The sequence below is a fragment of the Ambystoma mexicanum genome, chromosome 3p (assembly GCF_040938575.1).
Source record: "Ambystoma mexicanum isolate Mex_15411 chromosome 3p, UKY_AmexF1_1, whole genome shotgun sequence".
NCBI lineage: Eukaryota > Metazoa > Chordata > Amphibia > Caudata > Ambystomatidae > Ambystoma > Ambystoma mexicanum.
In genome coordinates, this window is record NC_090925.1 from 262,735,847 (window position 1) to 262,759,617 (window position 23,771).

Here is a 23,771-nt window from a genome sequence, read left to right on the forward strand (position 1 = left end):
AAGGGGTGATCAAGAAGTGCACTGCAGGACACGACATGCTATGGGGTGATCAGGAAGTGCACTACAGGACAAGCCATGCTAAGGGGTGATCGGGAACGAGGGGCAGGCAGTAACATGGTAAGGGGTGATCAGGAAGTACACAGCAGGACACAACATGCTAAGGGGTGATCAGGAAGTGCACTGCAGGACACGCCATGCTAAGGGGTGATCAGGAACGAGGGGCAGGCAGTAGCATGCTAAGGGGTGATCAGGAAGTACACAGTAGGGCACGCCATGCTAAGGGGCGATTAGGAACGAGGGGCAGGCATTAACATGCTAAGGGGTGATCGGGAAGTGCACTGCAGGGCATGCCATGCTAAGGGGTGATCAGGAACGAGGGGCAGGCAGTAACATGCTAAGGGGTGATCAGGAAGTACACTGCAGGGCACGACATGCTAAGGGGTGATCAGAAAGTGCACTGCAGGACACGACATGCTAAGGGGTGATCAGGAAGTGCACTGCAGGGCACGCCATGCTAAGGGGTGATCAGGAACGAGGGGCAGACAGTAACATGTTAAGGGGTGATCAGGAAGTACACTGCAGGACACGACATGCTAAGGGGTGATCAGAAAGTGCACAGCAGGACACGACATGCTATGGGGTGGTGAGGAATGAGGGGCAGGCAGTGACATGCTAAGGAATGATCAGGAAGTACACTGCAGGACACAACATGCTAAGGGGTGATCAGGAATGAGGGGCAGGCCGTGACATGCTAAGGGGTGATCAGGAAGTGCACTAAAGGACACGCCATGCTAAGGGGTGATCAGGAAGGAGGGGCAGGAAGAGCAGGCAGTAACATGCTAAGGGGTGATCAGGAAGTACACAGCAGGACGTGACATGCTAAGGGGTGATCAGGAATGGGCACAGTACACAGCGGGGCATGACATGCTAAAGGGTGATCAGAAGTACACAGCAGGCAGTAACATGCTAAGGGGTGATCAGGAAGTACACAGAGGGGCATGACATGCTAAGAGGTGATCAGGAATGAGGAGCAGGCCGTGACATGCTAAGGGGTGATCAGGAATGGTGGGCAACCACAGTGCACAGCAGGACGTGACATGCTAAGGGGTGATCAGGAATGAGGGGCAGGTAGTGACATGCTAAGGGGAGATCAGGAATGAGGAGCAGGCCGTAACATGCTAAGGGGTGATCAGGAAGGGCTGGTAAAGCCTAATGTTCAGCGGGCCGTGATATTTTAAGAGGTGATCGGGTATAGGGTGAAGGCACAGCACGCTGTGACATGCTAGGGAATAATCAGGATGGAAGCCAGCAACAGTATAATGGCATACACCCAGTACACTTCTGGCCAACACTAAACTAAAGGAACCCAAAGACCTTTCTATGATGGGTATTTCCTCGGGCAGGGTTGAGGGGTCCCATTTGGTGCTTCTACAGGAGAGGAGCCATGCATGACTGAACCCCAGGGGTCAGACACATTCTCAAAGGGTCCACAGTCCAACAGACACCTGTCAGTACCACTAAATACTCTATGATGCGGACCAGGCTGTAACCAATTATGAAAGGGAACCAGAAAATCCAGGAAGGGGGCGGGGGGCCTAGGGGGACACCATTCAGAGTCACTTGGAATGAAGTGCCTGAGGGACTCGGTTTCCTGTGCCCTGGCATGAGGCATGCATCATGTATATCACGTGGAAATAAGCGACGGGTAGCTCATTGAGTTAACGTGCCCCCTGCAGAGATCGCTGTGTAGTTAGCAGGCCAGTCGCACGAATCAGTCTCATGCTAAGGGGTGATCAGGAATGGTGGGCAACCACAGTGCACAGCAGGACGTGACATGCTAAGGGGTGATCAGGAATGAGGGGCAGGTAGTGACATGCTAAGGGGAGATCAGGAATGAGGAGCAGGCCGTAACATGCTAAGGGGTGATCAGGAAGGGCTGGTAAAGCCTAATGTTCAGCGGGCCGTGATATTTTAAGAGGTGATCGGGTATAGGGTGCAGGCACAGCACGCTGTGACATGCTAGGGAATAATCAGGATGGAGGCCAGCAACAGTATAATGGCATACACCCAGTACACTTCTGGCCAACACCAAACTAAAGGAACCCAAAGACCTTTCTATGATGGGTATTTCCTCGGGCAGGGTTGAGGGGTCCCATTTGGTGCTTCTACAGGAGAGGAGCCATGCATGACTGAACCCCAGGGGTCAGACACATTCTCAAAGGGTCCACAGTCCAACAGACACCTGTCAGTACCACTAAATACTCTATGATGCGGACCAGGCTGTAACCAATTATGAAAGGGAACCAGAAAATCCAGGAAGGGGGCGGGGGGTCTAGGGGGACACCATTCAGAGTCACTTGGAATGAAGTGCCTGAGGGACTCGGTTTCCTGTGCCCTGGCATGAGGCATGCATCATGTATATCATGTGGAAATAAGCGACGGGTAGCTCATTGAGTTAACGTGCCCCCTGCAGAGATCGCTGTGTAGTTAGCAGGACAGTCGCACGAATCAGTCTCATGGAGTCGGGTAACAGTAACTTCAGTTACAACAGTGCTTGGATGCCCCAGGGTTTAAGTGTTGGTTAAAAACAAGAGAGGGGTATTATACATGATCGGTATCATTAATGTGAATTACCAGACAGGCCCCTTCCTGAACAGACGTTTCCAGGGTACGTGGGTCTGGGCGGACATGGAGAAGTTCTTTGTAATATCTTCCAGCGATATGATGTACTCTGTGGAGGCAACAGTAGACAGCACGCGGTGAGTGCGCGATTCAGACAGACACACACACACCATGACAAATACGGTTTCAAAGTCGATACCAAGTGAGCTGCTGGTTCACTGGGGGCGAAGCGAACACTGGTTCAATGCCGTCAGACTATAGGAATAGAGTGAATTTGCATAGCGCACTTTACAGGCGAATACATTTCCAAGCGCTTTGGATCATGCTGAAAATGGAAAAAATACTCAGGGACTTGGTGGAAAATAAGAAGAGACTCAGTGGGGTTCTAGAGACCAAAGAAATGGGGTAGAGTCATGGCAGGCGAGTCATTAAAGTGTACAACACTCCACCAAGCTAAAATAATATGATGCTGTTGTATAGATGGGTCTTCAAACATGCACAAATCACAAACTAAACCAATCTGACAAACATATAAATCATTATAGTAAGATATTGCGTAAAAAGAGAACAATTGCGGCTTTATTTCCCGCACCCCGAACGGGAGCCTGAAATTACTGCATGCAAAGTAATGTGAGCCTAATAAAATATAATCTGGGTTTTAAACTGTAATATGAAGTATAAATGAAATAAACTGGAGCAACAAAAAAGTACGATACAATCACCTGTTTGTAACCCTCGTTTCATACAACATGCGTAGCCATCCCGTTTCGCCCAACATTCACAACGCTGAAGAAACAATAGCAACTCCAATCCCACAGCCGTGTCTGCCACCATCTAAGATTAAAAACACTTTAATTTGCTTAAAGGCAAAGCAAAGAAACCAAGCAGAGCTCGTCTGAGCTCAGAGGTTCATCTCCCATGTGCTGGGATCGGATGCGGACTGTGTGTGCACTGGGTGCTGCCCCAGTCATAGGTGCTTTTCACCCCAACCGGGAGAGATCATTTTTGCTGGTTTCCAAATCCGCGGAAATCTGGGCCCGTTTCAGCACCGGATATAGCCAGCGCTGCGAAGGGGGACCCTGCAGCTTCAAAGCGGGGGCCAGTAACCTGTGCACCATGGTAGGCAGGATAGAGAGAGGACACCTTTCCCGTGTGCAACCCATCTCCTTCCACGCTTTTGGGTTGTCACGAAGATTCCTGGAGCCAGACAGGAGGAAGGACAAGGTGTGAGCAACACCTTGGCCTGCACACCAAGGAGGTACTAAGCACCCAGGGCAGCGCAGGCAGGAAACGGGTAGCCAACAACAAAAGAAGCACCTCAGGGTGAGCCACTCGGACAATATAAGGAGCTGTATTTGCACAAGAAATCACCCTACTGTGACAAGACCACACAGACCAAGAAGAATACAAACCCACGACTAGATACTCAACCCGAGAAGATGGAGTAATGAGGCACAAGCCTCGGTATCCAAAAAATCACCGCTGATGGATAAAAATCTATCAGCAAGAAGAACAAGCGCGCAAGAAATCACAGTTCAGTTTGGGACTCTGCACGGAGCCCCGTACTTTGCTTACGCAGAGTACTTTTTTCTTTTTAAACATTGCCCTGTTCGCTCCAAGTGAAGAAACCTGAGCTTTGCCTTGCTCTGTTTCAAAAAGCTTGTGGCATACCCCGACTCCTGTTTGACTTTGGCAGGCGTTTTTCTTTCAGATTCCCAGAAGAAACTGCTTTCGGCCTCGCCACCCGTATCGGGCAAAAAGCTGGTCTGCCACAAATCACAGGACAAGGCTGTGCGCTTTTTGGCTTACTGCACAAAAACCCAGACTCATTTAAAAGTGGAAAAGGTCGCTTTAATGTGACAGGCCAAAGCTTACAATCAAAACGCTTAACTGGCTCCATGGCCTAACAAGCTAAAGAGATATTTGAACAATCAATTAAATAACTTAAACATGTTCATTTCCATTTTCCCCCAACAATTAAATAATGAAATAACCAATTTCCTCCCTAATGATCCCTTAGATCCTACCGTCTCCTTGCCCCTTTTCCAGGCGTCGCGCTTTCTCCCAGGGGCCATGCCCCTCCAGGCTCAATACCTGTTCCCCCGGGGTGACCTGCTTGTGCAAACAGCGCCACCCTCTCCTTTCCCGTGTCATTCCCCCATTGTGCTTCCCTCCCCCCACATCAAAAGGGGCCATGCCCCCGGCACCAGAAAAACCCTCCCCCGAGGAGTTCTTTCTGCCCCAACCCCCCCCCCCAACTTATCTACCTCAAACTTTTTACCCAGTCTCCCAGCCAAGAACCCAAGTCCGCCAGGCAGTGATTATTCCCATACACGGACAAGTGTACCCCAACCTCTCTAAAGATAAGGAGACCCTTATATGTTATTCCCTTATGGTCCATGACCTGCACTGCCACCTAGGCACAAAATTTTACCATTTCTCTGTTTATCACCTTCCTGGCCCGCTCTATTGCTCCCCCACTTCTCACTCCCCTCCACACTCATCGCGGCAACAACTTAGTCCATACCACCACTGCTTGAGGCCACATTTCCCGCACCCACACTAAGTCCCTCTTCATTTTCCTTAGCAGAGCCAACCCTGTATCTCTCACCAGGTCATTCTCCCCTGCATGCATAATCACCACCTGTGGAACCCCAAGCGTTCCCTCATCCCTGCCAATATAGGAAGCAGCTGATCCCACCGCAGGCCCCCCAACCCGTGCCATCTCACCACCACTTCCTTGTAACTGCACCCCCGTTACCTTCCAAACCCCTTTTCTCCACTTCTTTCCCAGCCCACTTAACAATTGAATGGCCAACAAATCAAAACTTGCGCCAACTCCCCCTTCTTTCGCGCAGCATCTGAAAAAGAAATTACAAAATCACTGACAAGTCAAAAATATTTCAACAACAACAGTTGGCCCACAAAGTCCTACTCCACCTTTTCAACATCCCCATTATCAAACTCCCTGCCGTACCCCTTGTATTTCCCAGACCTCGAACGCCCCAATCTTTTCACCTTGTCTTCTGAAAAACCCAGCCTGGTACCCTCAGATGCTGCGCCCCTCCTAAAGGAATGAGTCCCAAAATCCTCAGCCTTTTCTCCCACTGCCACCAGCTCCTTCCGCAATACCCCTAGCACCTGGAACTGGGCATAAGACCTTGCTCCCACGACCCAGCCGAACCCAAGAGCCCCTTCCCTTCTGATCCGTCTTAGACCTTTTAATCTTGATGTCTAAACCTTCTTCTGTAATTTGAACATCTTCCCATTACAGTCCCCCTATCCCCCCTTTTTCCCCGAGCAGCTCAGAAACCCTGAAAGCCCCCGAACAATAACCACGTAAAACAAGTCGCAAACAGCTCCCCTACAAGCAATAAACCATTTGTTCCACTTGTTGTGCCCAGTCTATTCCTTTACAGTCCTGCATTGTCCCCCGTGCACCGGGGGCCCACGTGCACCCCCGTCCATGCAGGCCCTTTAGTTTATTACTCCTCTCGCCATTGCACCAGGGGCCAAACCTGCACCCCCGTCCATGCAGTCCCTTCCATATAACTAATCTTCAAGCTCCTTGCATCCATTACCACCTGTTTCCCACCTGCACCAGGGGCCCTAGTGCACCCCCGTCCATGCAGGCCCCTTTTCCGCCTTACTCCTCTCCACCGCTGCACCAGGGGCCAAACCTGCGCCCCCGTCCATGCAGACCATTCCACCTACATTCCTCTTCCAGCACCTTGCTTCGGTGCTCCATTTTTTTTTTTTTTTTTAGCTGCACCGGGGGCCCACGTGCACCCCCGTCCATGCAGGCCCTTTACTTTATTACTCCTCTCGCCACTGCACCAGGGGCCAAACCTGCACCCCCGTCCATGCAGTCCCTTCCCTATCACAATCTTCAAGCTCCTTGCGTCCATTATCACCTGTTTCCCACCTGCACCAGGGGCCCTAGTGCACCCCCGTCCATGCAGGCCCCTTTTCATCCTTACTCCACTCCACCGCTGCACCAGGGGCCAAACCTGCGCCCCCGTCCATGCAGTTCCTTCCATATCACAATCTTCAAGCTACTTGCGTCCATTACCACCTGTTTCCCACCTGCACCAGGGGACCTAGTGCACCCCCGTCCATGCAGGCCCCTTTTCTTCCTTACTCCACTCCACCGCTGCACCAGGGGCCAAACCTGCGCCCCCGTCCATGCAGTTCCTTCCATATCACCATCTTCAAGCTACTTGCGTCCATTACCACCAGTTTCCCACCTGCACCAGGGGGCCTAGTGCACCCCCGTCCATGCAGGCCCTTTACTTTATTACTCCTCCGCCACTGCACCAGGGGCCAAACCTGCACCCCCGTCCATGCAGTCCCTTCCATATCACAATGTTCAAGCTCCTTGCGTTCATTACCATCTGTTTCCCCCCCTGCACCAGGGGCCCTAGTGCACCCCTGTCCATGCAGGCCCCTTTTCTTCCTTACTCCACTCCACCGCTGCACCAGGGGACAAACCTGCGCCCCCGTCCATGCAGTTCCTTCCATATCACCATCTTCAAGCTACTTGCGTCCATTACCACCTGTTTCCCACCTGCACCAGGGGCCCTAGTGCACCCCCGTCCATGCAGGCCCCTTTTCTGCCTTACTCCTCTCCACCGCTGCACCAGGGGCCAAACCTGCGCCCCCGTCCATGCAGACCATTCCAACTACATTCCTCTTCCAGCACCTTGCTTCGGTGCTCCATGCCCTAGTGCACCCCCGTCCATGCAGACCGATCTACTCACTTCCCCCTGCTGCACCAGAGGCGCTCCCGCACCTCCGTCCATGCAGCCTGAAGCCTACTCACCTTGTCGTGCGGCAAGCGTGAGGGCTTCACCACCGTCGTCCATGCCCTCCAAACGACAGCTACCTCCCCCTTAACAATTTCCACCGTTACATCCCCCCTGGGCCCTCCCCTACCTACGCGTCTTCCTCCTCACCCTTCTCCTGCCCCTTTAAATTGCCCCCAAAAACCTTTCATCAAAACTTTGTGCCCCCCCCTTCCTTTTACGATAAACTGAGCCCGACCTACCAGCCCACCCCAATTTACCAGGCAGGCGGTCCTTCCCTCCCACCCTACTTGCCCCGCTCCTCGCCCTGACCCACTGTCCCCTGCCTGAAAACAATCTGTAACCGGATGCCGACCCGCACACCTGCTGCACTCGTGTTTAAATTTGCACATCCACCTCGTGCAGCCTTCTTTATTGAATGCCCAACATGCTGTCGAGGGCTGTCCACTGCCTCCTCCCCCCGCACCACATGGGCGGGGCGACCAAGAAAGGGCCGGAAAGGCACGGGCAGCCCACTTGTGTGTGCAATGTCGGGGCAGGCCTCGTTGGGGCCATCCATTGCAGCCAGAGATCCATGTCTATCTCCTCCCAGACCGCCTGACTGTCCTCTGCCATTCTCGCTCTCAATTCCTCATCATACCTTACCCAGGCAAAACCCCCAAAACTCGTGAAAGCCTTCCTTATTACATCCATATATTTAAGCAGGGCCACGCACGCTCCGGTAATTTATCGCAATACACACTGGCAGAAATGATAAACGCCGACGTCCAATTCTCAATAGTCACCGGGACCCTTGGCCGTGAAGCCAGTTCCCTCTCTTCCTCCTTAGACCCCTCCTTTGCTCTCACTTCCCTATGTAGCAATTTAAAGACATCCACAAATTCCCCCACCTAAATCTTCTCCCTGGTCGCTGCCATCAAGTGCGCCCCCAATGGTTTTGTTATCCCCCTGTATGGCCATTTTTTTTTTTTTTTTCTTTTCCTTTCACTTCAACCTCCTTATCTTTTCCAGCTTGCACTTCGAGCACCAATGGCTCCCCCACTTTGTCCGTTTGGACCTCCACTGAGCAAATGCTCATTTCAACCCCTGCAGCTCCAATGGCCTGCACACCAACTTCTTTCCTTACACCTTGCGGTCCAGACCCTTCGTCCCCTGTCCCCCTTCTTGTGACCCCTCTCTGCCATGCAGATGACCATTCCCTGTCCCGCTCACCTCTTTCCACACCTGCCGCCTGTGGTCTGGCGTCCACACCGATGCTCCTCATCTCCTTTCTTAGAGGGCTCCTACATTGCGGATGCTAGCTCATGCCCGAGTTGAGTTGATGATCTTCTTGTGAGCCCGGGGCGTCCGCCCCGCCACTCCTTTGACATCTTCTCGGCGGGGTTGTGGAAACCCCTGCCTGGTCCTCTTCTCTCGGGCGAGGCGTTCCATCCTCCACCCTGAAATCCTCATTGCTAGGGGCTGTGCTGCACCCTCTAGGCTCTCCTTGCGCTGACCGAGGAGGGGCCGTACTGAAACCCTCTACCTCCACCTGCCCAGCGGGGGCTGCGCAGCGCCCTCCGCCCTCACTCCTCCTACCCGGGGGGGCCGTTCCGCGCCCCGCTCTACCTTCCTCTATTGATGGGGACCTCTCCCTCCTTCTCCCACCTGCACTCTTCTGCCGGTATTTACCCCCTCTTCCCCTATCCCCTGTCGCCCCCTTCTGTGCCCCCTCACCGCCCCACTGAGGTTCCCTTGACCCCCCTCTTCTTGAGCACTCCTACTTCTCTAGGGGTTTCATTCACTCCCTCCCACACTGGCTCCCCACCCGAAATCATTTCGCCCCCGGACGCCCTCCTGTCTATCTCCCACCTCCTCTTCCTGCCCCTGTATTCCCAAATCTACCCTCTCCCCGCCGCGGGGGTGCAAGCCACCACTGCCGCGAGGGCCCCATCAGCCGCCGCTCTACTCTGCGGCCTGCCCCCACCTACCTCCACTACTCCCGTTACTTCCCCTACCGCCCCTTCTAACTGGGCCTTAGATACCCTGCTAATAATTTCCAATGGCTCCCTCAGAGCACTAGCATCCACCAGACCCCCTTTACCGGCTCCCTGTCCCACCAATTGTGCACCAACACTCTGACTGTCCACTACAAATATGCCCCTTGCCGCTCAACTAACCAAGCTAAGCCCCCGAGCCAGCACCTACCCGTGGAACAATAAACCTCTGTTGGGTAGACCATGAAAAGAAATTGGGATATAAACTAAAATATCCCCTTACAGAGTTAAACCAACTCTATAATTCCACATAGACAAAATAGAACAATTATTCTATTTCCCTTTTTTTTTTTTTATATACCCCCCACCTAATTAACACCCTGCCCTGAGAAACCCCCTCCCTTCGCTCCCCAACTGCCCCAAGCGAAAAAACACACCAAAACCAACACCCGCGGTCACTTTGGGGCCAAAAATCAAATATATGACAATGCCCCCTGGCTGCTCACAGGCCGCACCGCACCCACACGCTTCCTTCCCTGCTGCAAAACAAAACGGTCCCTTTAAGGGCGCCGCACTGCCCCCTTGCACCCCGCCGCTGCAACCGCGCACAGGGCTACGGTCAGAAGCAGGGAGAAACACCCAGGGACAAAAGCACTCCGAAAATGAATCCCCACGGCAGCGGCCCCAAGATCACCCACGCCAAACCACAGCAGCTCCAGCAATCCCAGTGCCTCACCCCATAGACGGGAAGCAGAAACCGCTCGTGCCCGACAAAGGGCCACAGAAGTCGACCCTAGAAACCCCCCCACCGGGCCACACAGAAGCCCCAGAAAGCGAACAACGAACGGCGCCCGCAAGATCAGGAGGAGGTACCTTATTTACGATACCTCCGCTAACGTAGAAACCTAATTGACATATAGTATTATTATTATTATTTTTTTTTTAATACTCTAAACTACCTGCCCCGAATAACTAATACCCTTCTACCCAGCTCCTCACCTCCACTCAACAAAACCCCCTCACAGGCCCCAACCAGGGAAGGCTCGGGAGCAGGCGACAGGACTGACAATCACCAAGTCCTAACCGTCGCCTGCCTCCCGAACCTTCCCTGAGCCCTTAAGTACGCCTAGGGAGGCGCTCTGCACCCCCACGGCCACTCGCTGGCCGTGTGCAGCACCAAAAAACTCCCCGGGGGGAAACGCTTCGCGTTCCCCCCGGGGCCCCCCTTGTCTGGTGTACTGCGGCATGCACAGAGGCGACAGGGGCGGAGTAAGCCGAATCACGAGAAGGAGCGGAAAGAGAGTGAGACCCGCGCTGCCAGGTCCCGCCAGAAATCACACTTACCTTGTCAGGAGCGGTGATCGGGGAACCTGAGAAGAAAAAACATCCGAAGCCTGCAGACGCAAGAAGGCTCTCTCGGCATAGCTGGAAAAGGGGAGGAGCTTGCTACGAACACATAAGCCGAGGCACGTACATTGTTTCAACGCGGCAAGGAAAAGCAGGACCCGGCGAAGGTTGCCAGGCAACAGGCAGCTCAGCCAACAGCTTCGCAATCAAAGTTTTGTTGATTCTTAAGAGTGCACAAGTGGTTTTCGAAGCAGGACGACACGAAGCAGTGTTGCACAGAGCATGTGCAACAATAAGGCAACCACACAGTTTGCATTTTTGAAAATCTAAGAACAGAAGGTCAAAGTTATACTAATTTTGCACGAAGCAAAGGAACACGAGGAACACGTTGTGGGAGGCAGAACGACACGAAGCAGTTAGCAAAGCGGGTGGTGAAAAACTCAGAGCACGTTTTTTTCTAACAGATCTCCACCGACAGAGGTTGATGAACTATTTAATTGAAACAAACAGCTTCAGAAAAGACAAATATTTAAATGAACACAAGGTCTGTCCTGAATACGGGGCACAAAAGGTGTTTTTCCTGCACAGCCATGCAGCCAACTACAATGGGTAAAGCCAAACCACAGCCAGCAGCAAAGAAAAAACCAAGCTCATGCTGTGGGCTGAAAAGGCAGAAGAAATCCATGGGTGGCCATGGGTAAGAAAGCATCTGAGTGAGGACTCGGAGGAGGAAGAAGGGGACATCACAATAGAAGGAGATGATGCACCTCCAACAGCAAAGAAAGCCAAAAGAGACGCAGAGGCAAGCAGACCGTGACACAAGAAAAGAAAAGGCGCAAGAAAGGCAAAAAAGTGGCCGCCATGTCTGAAATGTTAGATCATTTTGCAACCAGATATTTGACACAGCAAAATGCAAAAAATGATAAAATTGAGCAAATAATGTCTGAAATGAGGGAGAAACCGAAAGTGGGGGGAGGGTCCCTTAAAAGCATGGACCGGCCCCAACCTCCCACAGGAGCAAACAGGGCCAACAGGACCTGGGCTACCAAGCACCACACCAGCAAAACCAGCAACAGTAGGAGCTGTAGTGGCAAATATGGGGAGGCGAATATAGTAGCAATTTCAACACAGAAGGATGGCATTATGGTCACAAGTCTGCAACTAGGGGAAATGTTAAAAGCTTTAGAAACTGGGATGTTAAACAGATACAAAAAAGCACTAGCCTGGAACATTGAGCACATGGTGAAAGAGGCAATCTGGAAAAAGGGATACCTAGAAATATTTTCACTGATAGAAGCCCAGCGAAAGGGGCTAGATGCATCTAGAGATCCCAAAAAGATAGAGGAGAAAGTAATAACAAGAAATGCACAAGTTGAACGCAGCTGGGACAATTGGTTAAAAGCTTTTATTATTTTAGCAACCATAATATTGGAGAAAACCCAAGGGGATGGGTTTAAGTTATTAGCATACATAAACAAAATCAGGGAGGTAAAAGTAGTCTACGGGGGGGGGAGCATGGATCGCATATGATGAAAAATTTAGGAGGGCCATGTCTGAGCGACCAGAGATTGAATGGGATGAGGTCCAAAATGATTTATACCTAATGAACGGGAAACCACCATCAGAAGGGGAAAAGGCACAGTCCCGTAACAAGGCAGCATAAGCTAGCAGCTGCAAAACCGCTGAACCTGAGAAACACAAAGGGGGAGCAGCCCTTTCAGAAGAAGCAGCCATGGGGGGCTAAGTCCAATACCCACAGCCAATGCAAGACACCAAATGCCAGCAAGGCTCCCATTTGCTGGAATTTTGAAAAAGGGCAAAGCACCTCAGGCAAAGAATGCAGGTATAGGCACAATTGCTCCAACTGCGTGGGAGACCACCCAGGCAGCAGTTGCATCCGCCTGCCAGACAAGGGCCCCAAAAAAGAAGAGCTTTGAAACAGGGCACAAATTTAGAATGGAGCCAAGGAAGTCCTCAATCAACATAGGTGGGTTGAAAACAGCACTAGCCGCATATCCAGACAGAAATATCAGCCTAGCAATCGAAAAGGTTTACAAGGAAGGTTTCCACATCCCATTTCAGGGCAATAGGTCACCACAAATCCCAACAAATCTAAACTCAGCAAGAGACAACCCAGAAATAATGACGGCAAAAATGTAAAAAGAACTAGAAGTGGGAAGATTTGGGGGGCCATGGGAACAAATGCCTTAACAAAAATATATAGTTTCGTCTTTGGGTTTGGTACCCCAGAAGGAACCAGGAAAAATGAGAATGATACATCATTTATCGTACCCAAAAGGGTAGTCCGTGAATGACGGAATCCCGGAAACGGAATCAGCAGTGACCTACACTCATTTTCAGGAGGCACTCAGAATAGTCAGGAAATGCAGAAAGGGGCTCTGATGGCAAAATTGGACATAGAGTCGGCATTTGGACTGCTACCCGTCCACCCAAACTCACAGCCGTGGCTAGGATTTTCTTTTGATGGAAAGTTGTATGTGGATAAGTGCCTACCAATGGGGTGCGCAGTATCATGCGCACTATTTGAGCAGTTCAGCTCTTTTTTTCAGTGGGCATTTCTAAAATAGGCACCAGAGGCGCATGTAGTCCACTATTTGGATGACGTCATGTTGGTAGGACAACCAGAAACAGCAGAGTGCCAAAGGGCACTGACCAAGATGATAGAAATGGCTGCACAATGGGCCATAGCATTAGCAACGGCAAAAACAACCAAACCAGCAACAAACATTATTTTCTTAGGAAGAAAAATAGACACCACAGCAGGGGTTTGCAGAACAGCAAGCGCAAAGATAGAAAAACTGCCAGACAAAATCAGGAAACTAGGGAAAAGAGAAAAGAGCTCAGTCAGGAAGATACAATCACTGGCAGGAAGTTTGAACTTTGCAGCCAGGGTGATACCGCAAGGCAAGGCTTTCGCAAGGAGTTTAGAACTAAAGACAAAAGCCTGTAACAAGCCACATCTGCACATCAGACTGGACGATGTGAGAAAAGATCTAAGAATATGGAAAGATTTCCTCACATATTTCAACGGTAGAACACTATGGCGCACACCATTGAATACAAATGAAAAAAGGGTACTTTTTACTGATGCAGCAGGGAGCAAAGGTTTTGGGGCCATCCTGGGGACAGAATGGGTCGCCGGAGAATGGCCAGCCACATGGCATCCAGCGGGCTGGACTAAAAACATTACGCTCCTGGAGATCCTACCGATCTGGCTAGCACTACACATCTGGGGCAGGTGCTTGGCAAGCATTGAACTAACCGCATTGTCAGACAACATGGCGGTGGTGGGAATTATTAACAGAAGAACCACCAAGTGCCAATTAAAACTGAAAGTTTTAAGAGCCATCACTTAAATTATATTGTTTGAAAATATCACGGTCAAAGCAAAGCACATTGCAGGGACAGACAATAACATTGCTGATGCATTATCTCGTTTTCAGAGGACATTTTGCCAAATGGCACCAAATGCCCAAAAAGATATGACAACAATCCCAAAGGACTGCTGGGATATTAGGGAAAAAATAACAAAATCAGCATCAACGCCAATGCGAACGGCCGGGATGCACAACCAGCATCACCAAATACTGTAAGCACGGGTGAATGCAGTCAAATACTGCCAATGAAAAATATGGACCCTGGCACAGGGTTACTTTTAGAGCTGGCCAAGAGAGCCCTGGCAGACAACACCACAGCACAATATAGTAAGTGTCTGAAAACGGTACTAAATGTGACAGGCCTAAACCATGTAGAATTGTTAACAAAATCTATCAATGCTTTTTGGGGTGGGCATACTGACAGGGATTTAAGAGGGAGTGGGCGAAGAGACACCCGACAGCCGTGGCTTATTTTTCAAAATTACAGGGAGAGTCAGACCCCACCCGGAGTTCCCTAATTTCATATGCTTTAAAAGTCTGGGGGAGGGCCACAAATCGACAAAAGACGCCCACTAGACTTCTGACGCCTAGTCCAAATATCAGGCTTCCTGGAAGAGATATGTTCACACCCATATGAAACTTTGCTGTTTAAAACAGCTCTCTCTTTAGCATATTTTGGGGCTTTCAGAGTGAGTGAGCTCATGGCGTCAAGCACCAAAGCCAACAATGTGCTAGTGATGATTTAGACAGCATCACCATCGACATCCCGAAGTCCAAAACAGGGTACAAAAGAGAAATGATTATCTATTGTATTGATGATTCAAACAACTGTCCAGTATGTACCACAAACAAATATTGCATGCAGCGCCCGCTAGTAGGAGGCAGGTTCCTGATCCACAGGGACACATCTGCTCTGAGTCACTTTCAGTTCAAAGGTGTACTGATGAAGGCCATTTGCAAAGCAGGGTGAGACCCTAAGGAGTTTGGGACCCATTCATTTAGAATTGGTGCAGCGACTACTGCATGGCAAGGGGGCCTGGGGACCCAGCAAGTAAACAGCATAGGGGGTTGGAAATCGGAATGTTTCAAAAGATACATAAGACCGGAACTAATCTAAACCATTTTTTCCACAAACGGATCAAGACACCCCACTCAAATCTGCCTGGATAATAGGGCACTCTTTTGTGTTCAGAACAGGGAGCTGGGCCGAGGAAACAAAATAGGGGACAACATTTGAAAACACCATCACCTCATGGCGGGGCTACTGTGGCCAGACATCCATGAAAAACTGGCAGACTTGGTGGCATACAGGGATCCCCCTGAATTCCTGGTTATACACCTAGGGGGCAACGACTCAGTCTCAACGAGGAGAAGAAATCTAGTGGACGACACATGTGCCTCTTAGCAGGCATAGCTCACAACTGGAAGGGAACAGAAATGTTTTATTCAGCCATCCTACCCAGGAAAACATGGGTGGGGGCAAACTCATTCAAAGCTGTGGACATTGCCAGGAAAAAACGAAATAGAGGGATAGAGAAATGGGATAGAGAAATTCTGCGCAACCGGGGGTCTTGGTTTCATCAAGGACAGTGCAAACTTCCTGGCCAACCCGAAGCTTTTTCACAATCACAGACACACTTACCAGAATGGAGCATTTCCACAGAGAAATAGTGGGCAATCTGGCAGGTAGGGGATGTCGGTAGCAACTTTTGGGAGCACCTGGAAGACCGGCAACCCGTCCAGGTGTGGCGGCACAGGCCTGAGAGCATGACCTAAGGACCTTGTGTCCAAAAGTATACATTTTGTCTTTTGTCTATGGCTATTATGATTATTTTGTTTATTATCACATCATGATGTGCAATAAAAATCCACTGCCTTTTTATTGCCAACACTCACCCAATGTTTTGTGTGGTACATGGGGGGAATTCTGGGTTACTGCTTCTACCTCTGGGTCCTCCGGGCGTAGAGAAAACAAAAGAGTGCCTGACAAGCTAATGACTGCGAGACGCCAGAGAATGGGCGTTTGGCGGGGGGGGGGGGGCGGTCTACCAGGTCAGGCTACACCCGACATGGGAATGACCCTCTCCAAGCACTACCAACCTTTCAGAGGCGGGCCTGGCGTGCGAGCTGCTGCCCCCGCCCGAGCCCTGCCAGCCGGTCACAGGTCTAACATGCAACGCACCCTGCCAAAGCCAGTGCAGTCAGCCTTTCACTTGACGGAAGAGCTGTAGAGCGGTTCTCTGCTCCGGAGACATGGCAAACCTTGGCAGGCAGCACTTTAACGGATTGCCTCTGGGTGCCAGTTACTGAAAAATAACGCATCCGACTGGCATTACCAAATCAATACCATATGGTTGTAAATGGATTTACGGCACCTCTTGTGAAATGGTGCTTTTGCAATGCCAGCTGCACACACTGTCCGCTTTGTCCTACGAACATCGACACTCGCTGACTTCATCTCCGGGCTCCCCAGGTAAACATTGCCATCAGGGAGGGTGCCAGGGAACAGGGAGGGCCTGTCTGCTGCAGGCACTGTGGGAGAAGACTGGGGGAACAGCATGCCTCCGGAACTCGCCGCCCTAGCCCTCTTTATACCGTGCTCCCTAATTTCTACCCTTCTCTCAGACCATTTTTATTGTGGCTCCCATATTTGTCATCCAACCTCACCCCCTCCTATATTTAAGATTACCAAAGGATCCGTGTCACCTGAGACACCTTCTTCCAGCCCAAAGCTCTGCTTTTGCTTTAGTGCACTTTATTCGACATAAGTTATCCAAGACTACAACTCCCATAATGCAACGGAATACATGAAATCCCTGGACTCTGGCATGATGTCCCCAGTGACATGAAGTCATGTTGTAACCTTTCCTATGTTGCATCCTCCCTCCCATTTCCATGCGTGCATTCTGTACAGCGCTTTGAAGCGACGTGAAGGCACTGGTAAACATTACACAAGAAACCGGCGTGCGTTCATTAACTTGAAGTATAGCGAGCGAGTACGGCTGGACATCTCAAGCGCCAAAGGAACGAATGCTTTCAATTGTCTGGCGGGCTTCACAGACTGCTGACGTTAAAGCAGGGCGCTCTGCCAAGCAAAGTGCTTCCCGGCCCAGGGAGCGAGTGCTGCAAGGGTAATAAACACACTCAGTGGAGCCAAGCGCGCGATCCAACCCATAAAACGTTTTCAAACTTCCTAAACAGGTGTTTGTAGAGAAGACCTTTGAAAAGACATGGCACTTCCTGAAGCAAGCTTGGCAACCGTAGGGTGAAGGACAATGGCCTTCCCTGAATCTCTGTGCAGGGGCGCCCCGTTCCTGACCTCTCTCCATCAACCAAGTTGGCACCAAAAATAAAACGTCTTTTTTTATGGAAAAAAGTCAAAAATAAATACATCACAAGGCGCGCCTCACAGATGACGCCTGCTGCGTTGGAAACGTCTGGCACGGCTTGGTGTCTCATGTAGCAAGGAGGGCACCTACCATTTCGGGGTGGACCTCTGCCTTTTATGCTGGACCCCGTCTAATTTGAATATGGATTTCCCCCTTCACCAATGACATATCAGGGAGAAAAACTAGGGAATGGAAGCCTACCAAGATCAATTGGCAGTGGTTATGATTAATTCAAAGCTCTTCCATCCATCACTGTTAAGTGTTGCAAGGTCTAAGCATAGCAAGCACCAGCCTCTGCCCAGGTTCCCGGCCCTCAGATGTAAGCAGGCAGGAGTTAACCCGCTAGGCAAGAAGCCTTTGCTTTACTGCTCAAATGCAGCCAATCGGAGGCCAATTGACCACCTGCTGCTTGGAAATGTGTATTGGTTTAAAGGGCGTGCGCTTTAAATACTGGTTTCTAGACGCCAAGCGGCAACTTGGACAGCAAACTCAACTGGGAAAGCCACATCGAGAATACTCAGCAGAAGGCAACAGGAAAGATGGCAGTGCTGTACCCACTCCTGAAGAGCAAGTCAATGCCCCTCCGGACAAAGATCAACGTCTACAAGGCGGTCATCAGACCAACCCTGACTTTTGCCTCCCCAGCATGGATGACCTGCCATGAGCGACACCGGAAGAGTCTTCAGATAGTCGAGAACAAGGCCCTGCGGATATCGTCTGGAGCTCCAATCTTCACAAGGATAGCAGACCTTCACAGAGACCTGGACATCGAGATGTTGGATGAACATCTAGCGAAGCTGAGTAAGAACTTCTGCCAAGAACTGGATCAGAACTCAAACCCTCTGATCAGAAGACTCACTGCCACCACTGCAAACCCCTTCGACCGCTACCCGCAGCCCATCACTGCAAAGACCCTGTGAAACCAGCCTTACTGTGACAAGACCACACAGACCAAGAAGAATACAAACCCACGACTACACACTCAACCCAAGAAGATGGAGTAATGAGGCTCAAGCCTCGGTATCCAAAAATCACTGCTGATGGATAAAAATCTATCAGCAAGAAGAAGAACAAGCGCCAAGCGGCAACTGAATGTTTTTATTTGAGTTTGGTAACGTGTAACGTGCCTGCAGAGCAAACCACGTCAGGGCACAGGGGGTGGAACAAGAGACGGAGCAAACCATGTCTAAATACAGGAGGTGTAACAGACACGGCACACTAAGAGACAGTGGAGAACGGGATTTAATAGTTCCCATCTATGTGCCCTTCTATTGGTCGGGGACATACACTTGACCAGCTATTTAACACGATTACACATAAAATATGATTTTAGAGCTTGTAGATTTCTAGTCTTTAAAAGGAAACTGTCCCGCCACTGTCTTTGGGTTTGGGACAGGAAACACGTGATGATGGTTTCACCGGATAGTTGCAGGCAGGGCATTGACTAAATAAGACATGTCCAGTTACAGCTCTGTGTCTGTGTATTATTTACTGTGCGAGAGCCCCGCTGATCGACTGCTCCCAAAGCAGTAATTTGCAGGATATCATACTGGCGATGAGGCAAGCGGACACACACCATTACAACCGCCCCACCAACGCGGCCTCAGAGGCTCGGTGCACCATTCTTCGCACAGTCGCTCCGTGAGAGCAAATTTAGAGCTGCTCCCGCCCGTGCGGCACACTGCCTATTCGATTTACATTGCTCCATGAAATCACATCAGCCAACAAGCAGCGATCGTCTGCGCGGCCACACAAAAGCGGGCCCTACTGTCAGAAGGCCCAAGAAAGTAACACAACGGCGCATGAAGGAAGCACTGTGTTCCCTCATAAGGCATCGGGTAACACGCAGCAGACCACGAGTCGCGGTGCAGTCACGATTTGAACCTGCCAAAGAAGCAACAAGTGCCCCAACAACACAGCAGGCCACGAATCACAGTGATGTGTAGACACCCATTGAGCCTCCCAAAGGAGCAGTTAGTGACCCAAAAGAGGCTTCCAACAACACAGCAAGCCATCACCACACAAACAGGTGAGAGCAGCAAAACATGCCGACGGAAGAGTCTATGGTGTCCATGCCGCCACGCCCTCCGCACTCTCACCCATACCTCAAGCCTGCTAAGTGACTCTGCAAGAATCCATACAGCTGCAAGGGGTGCCACCTTTTGACATCACTAACACAAGCAGTTTAGGGCCAAGATGGGCTAGATGGCTCATGGATTTCCATGTCTACATCAATTTAATGAGGGTGCAGGAGCCAAGACTCCCAAGAGGCATACTAATGCACACACTGGGGACCAGCGTGCGACACATGGTTTATGAAATGCCAGCACAAACCACAGCCACTTAGACTGATATCATTGACCCTCTCAATGCCCATTTTGCTCCTTATAGAAACATGGACTATGGAAGGCATGTTTTTCACACCACCACTCAAAAGAAAGGCAAGACTTTGGAGATTTTCATGAGGTTGAGAGAAAGGGTGAAACACTGACTGACAATTATTCCACTGAGGAGACCCTCAGATCTCAAGTGACTGCTGGCTGCGAATCGGCAGAATTTCACAAGAAACTACTACAGAAGAGAACATCACTTGAGGAGATCCTGATGTTGACAAGAACTAAAATGGCCATCGACAGACGAGCTGGGTCCATGGAGAAAATCACAATTTCTCAAGCCATCCCGGCCCCCCAATGCCAGATGCAAACCACTGACAAGACACGCAAGAAAGAGCCAATTAAATGCTTTAGGTGTGGCTATGATTTCCTCATGAAGGAACGCGTTGTGTCCTGCCATGGGCCGTGGGTGTGATGGCTGCAGAGACTAAAATGATTTCGAGTCCATGTGTAAAACATCAAACCATGGATCACACAAATCAGAGAGAAGATACTCAGGATGAGCCTCTGATGGGCAGAGGTCTACTACACACGAAGGTCTCAACCTCATCAAGGTACAAAAAGGTCTCTGGAACACTATGGGACATCTCCCAGCAGTCCCAAACGCTCCTCTGGACGTCACTATGAGCATCATCGTACGATTATGCCCGATTATCGAAAACGAAGGTCAATGCGCCACAAGGTGCACTACATCGGGACATCTCCCGCACGCCAGACTGACTCAAACTCCTCAGGCAGACAGAAAAAGGGGGTATGTGCATCCCATTGGTGATAAATCGGCTGTACAATTCTGCTGGACACTACTGCAACAGGTGAATGGCAGCCCCAAAAAATTGCTCATCGACACGGTTGCTACCGTTAATGTTATGAGCCAAGAGACATATGCCAGTTTAAAACACCCTGCCAATCTAAAGGCACCTAACATTGGCATGTACCATATGGCTCAAGCACGCCACTCCCATGCAAAGGCATGTTCGAGTCGTCATGTTGCTATAAGGACAAAAGTGAGAAGTTGCTGATGTACGTGGTCAAAAGGTGATGTGTCTGGAGGGAGCATACTAAATTCATCATGAAAATAGGGCTGGTAGACACAATGTATCAAATAATGTCTGCCTACACCTCTAGCCCCAAGGACATGGTGGTAACACTATTCCCATCACTATTTCAAGGGATAGGAAAACTGAAACTGAAAAACAAACAAATCCAGCTACACATCAACAAGCAAGTCAAGCTGGCAGCCCGGCATTACAGAGGCATTCCCCTGAATATCCAGTCCCAAGCAGAGGATGTGCTACAATCCCTACTTGCACAGGTCATCAGTGAACACGTGAAAGGCCCAACACCCTGGGTCTCCCCAGTTGTACCTGTGCCCAAGAAAGAAAACAGTGAGAAAATACGCCTCTGCGTAGATATGCAGATGCCAAATCAGGCAATAGAAAGGGAAAGGCATCTCTCTCCCAGAATGACCGACATGATGCACCTGTTGCACTGAGCCAAAGTGTTCTCAAAGGTAAACCTTAATAAAGGCTACAATCTGCTAGAGTTACACCCAGAGATAGTCGATACATCACCACCTTCATGACCCACATAGGGCTATTTCGATATAAACGTCTGAGCTTTATTGTGGCCTCGGCCCCAGAAATGTTTCAAAATGAAATACATCAGATAATAAAGCACATACCTCAGTGCTTAAACTATAATGACAGCATTTATTATTTTTGGGGCCACAGAAGCAACTGACGATTACACGCTAAGAAGGGTCTGATGAGTTCAGAACAAGCGAACCCAATGATCAATGCTAACAAATGCGAGTTCGGTAAATCAACCCTAAAATTCTACGGCCACATCTTTTCGCGTGAGGGGCTAAAACCGGGTCCAGCAAAGGTGCATGCACTGGTTGAGACACCCACACCAACCCCGGAGCTGTCAGAAGATCAGTGGAATATGATGCAAATGTTTGCCCTAAAGAGAAAATATCCACATCATCACAAGGCTTACTCCTAAAAGAGAAAAGATCCACATCATCACAAGGCTTACTCCTAAAAGAGAAAAGATCCACATCATCACAAGGCTTACTCCTAAAAGAGAAAAGATCCACATCATCACAAGGCTTACTCCTAAAAGAGAAAAGATCCACATCATCACAAGGCTTACTCCTAAAAGAGAAAAGATCCACATCATCACAAGGTTTGCTACTAAAAGAGAAAAGATCCACATCATCACAAGGCTTACTCCTAAAAGAGAAAAGATCCACATCATCACAAGGCTTACTCCTAAAAGAGAAAAGATCCACATCATCACAAGGCTTACTCCTAAAAGAGAAAAGATCCACATCATCACAAGGTTTACTACTAAAAGAGAAAAGATCCACATCATCACAAGGCTTACTCCTAAAAGAGAAAAGATCCACATCATCACAAGGCTTACTACTAAAAGAGAAAAGATCCACATCATCACAAGGCTTACTACTAAAAGAGAAAAGAATCGTAAAACCGCTTCCCCTGCAGGAACGCATACATCGATCTTGGACATGTGGGCCATAGGGCATCGTGTCCACAAAACAGCAGATGAGAACCGAAGTGTGGTTTTCCAAAAATGGACGTCAAAGTACAGATGGCATTAGAAGACTGCATTGTTTGTAAATCAGTGGCACCGCATACCTTTCCAGAGCCTCAGAGAAGGACTCCAATGCCACTGACTGTGTAGAATGAGGTGGCCTTTGATTAGTTTGGAGCCCTGGTAAACAGCAAATATGTCTAGTTGCAGTGGGTGAGATGTCACGTTATCCAGACATGCACTTGGTATCATCTACAAGTGTGCACGCCATCATCGCCACACTTGACATGTTGTTTGCGGGCAATAGAGTTCTCAGCTTTGTAAAATCTGACAATGGTCCCCCTTTCAGCAGACAGGACTTTGCCATGTTTGCAGAACATCTTGGGTTTCAGCATAGAAAAATCCCACCACTCTGGCCACAGACTAATGGCACAGTTGAACGTTTCATGGCCAACATCAAGCACACTCTACAGGTATGCACTGTCACCAATGGATCGGTTATGCAAGCATATGTGCTCTGCTGAGGGACTACCGGAACACACTGCATACCGCTACAGGGATATGTCCCTCTGAGCTCATGTTTAATCAGAAGATCCAAACATGTGTTTCCCAAGCATTAGGCACGGTCAAAGGGAATGCTGAGGCACAACGTGCCAGAGAAACGGATGAAACAAACAAGTGGATGATAAAGAACGATGCTGATGGGCAGTAGAAAGCTAGAGAACGTGAATTCCAGGTGGGTGACAGTTCCTGTGCGGGCGGCAAAAGCAGTCTCAGAAGGATTTACCTACTTTTCATCCCAGTCCGTTAAGAGTAACGGAATTAAAGGGTTCCATGGTGTCGGCAGAAGATCAAGCTCACTCAGTTACTTGGAATTGATCTTTCTTTCGGAAGATTGGACAGGCGGCTGCTGATGCCATCCTTTCTACAGATGAGTACGACGGCTGTAGCTCATCTTACAGCTGCTCTGAATACATAGACGGTGAGGTGGACACTGTGGACAGCAGTGACGGTGAAGTAGCGGAGTCATCCAGAGGCAACAGTCCATCTAAGAGACTTGTACGCCGACCTGTGAGGTGCATCGAAGAGTTGGAGTAATTGTAGCATGCATTGATTTATGTGGGGGAGGTTTAGTGTTCTAAAGTTTAAAACGAGACAGTCCCCTTTCACTGTCTTTGGTTACACGAATTAGTTGCAGGCAGGACATTGAATAAAGAAGACTTGTCCAGTTACAGCTCTGTACCTATGCATGATTTACTGTGCCAGAACCCCGCTGATCGCCTGC

General features: G+C 49.9%; 1 protein-coding gene across 2 annotated transcripts in view; it reads right to left on the bottom strand.

Annotated features, from left to right (window-relative positions):
* SLC17A9 (solute carrier family 17 member 9) overlaps nt 1-23,771 on the bottom strand; it is a 227,757-nt gene that overhangs the window by 101,144 nt on the left and 102,842 nt on the right. For both annotated transcript variants that reach the window (XM_069650756.1, XM_069650757.1), the window contains exon 7: nt 2,635-2,731. In XM_069650756.1, coding sequence (XP_069506857.1) covers nt 2,635-2,731 — 97 coding nt within the window. The remainder of the gene's footprint in view (nt 1-2,634; nt 2,732-23,771) is intronic.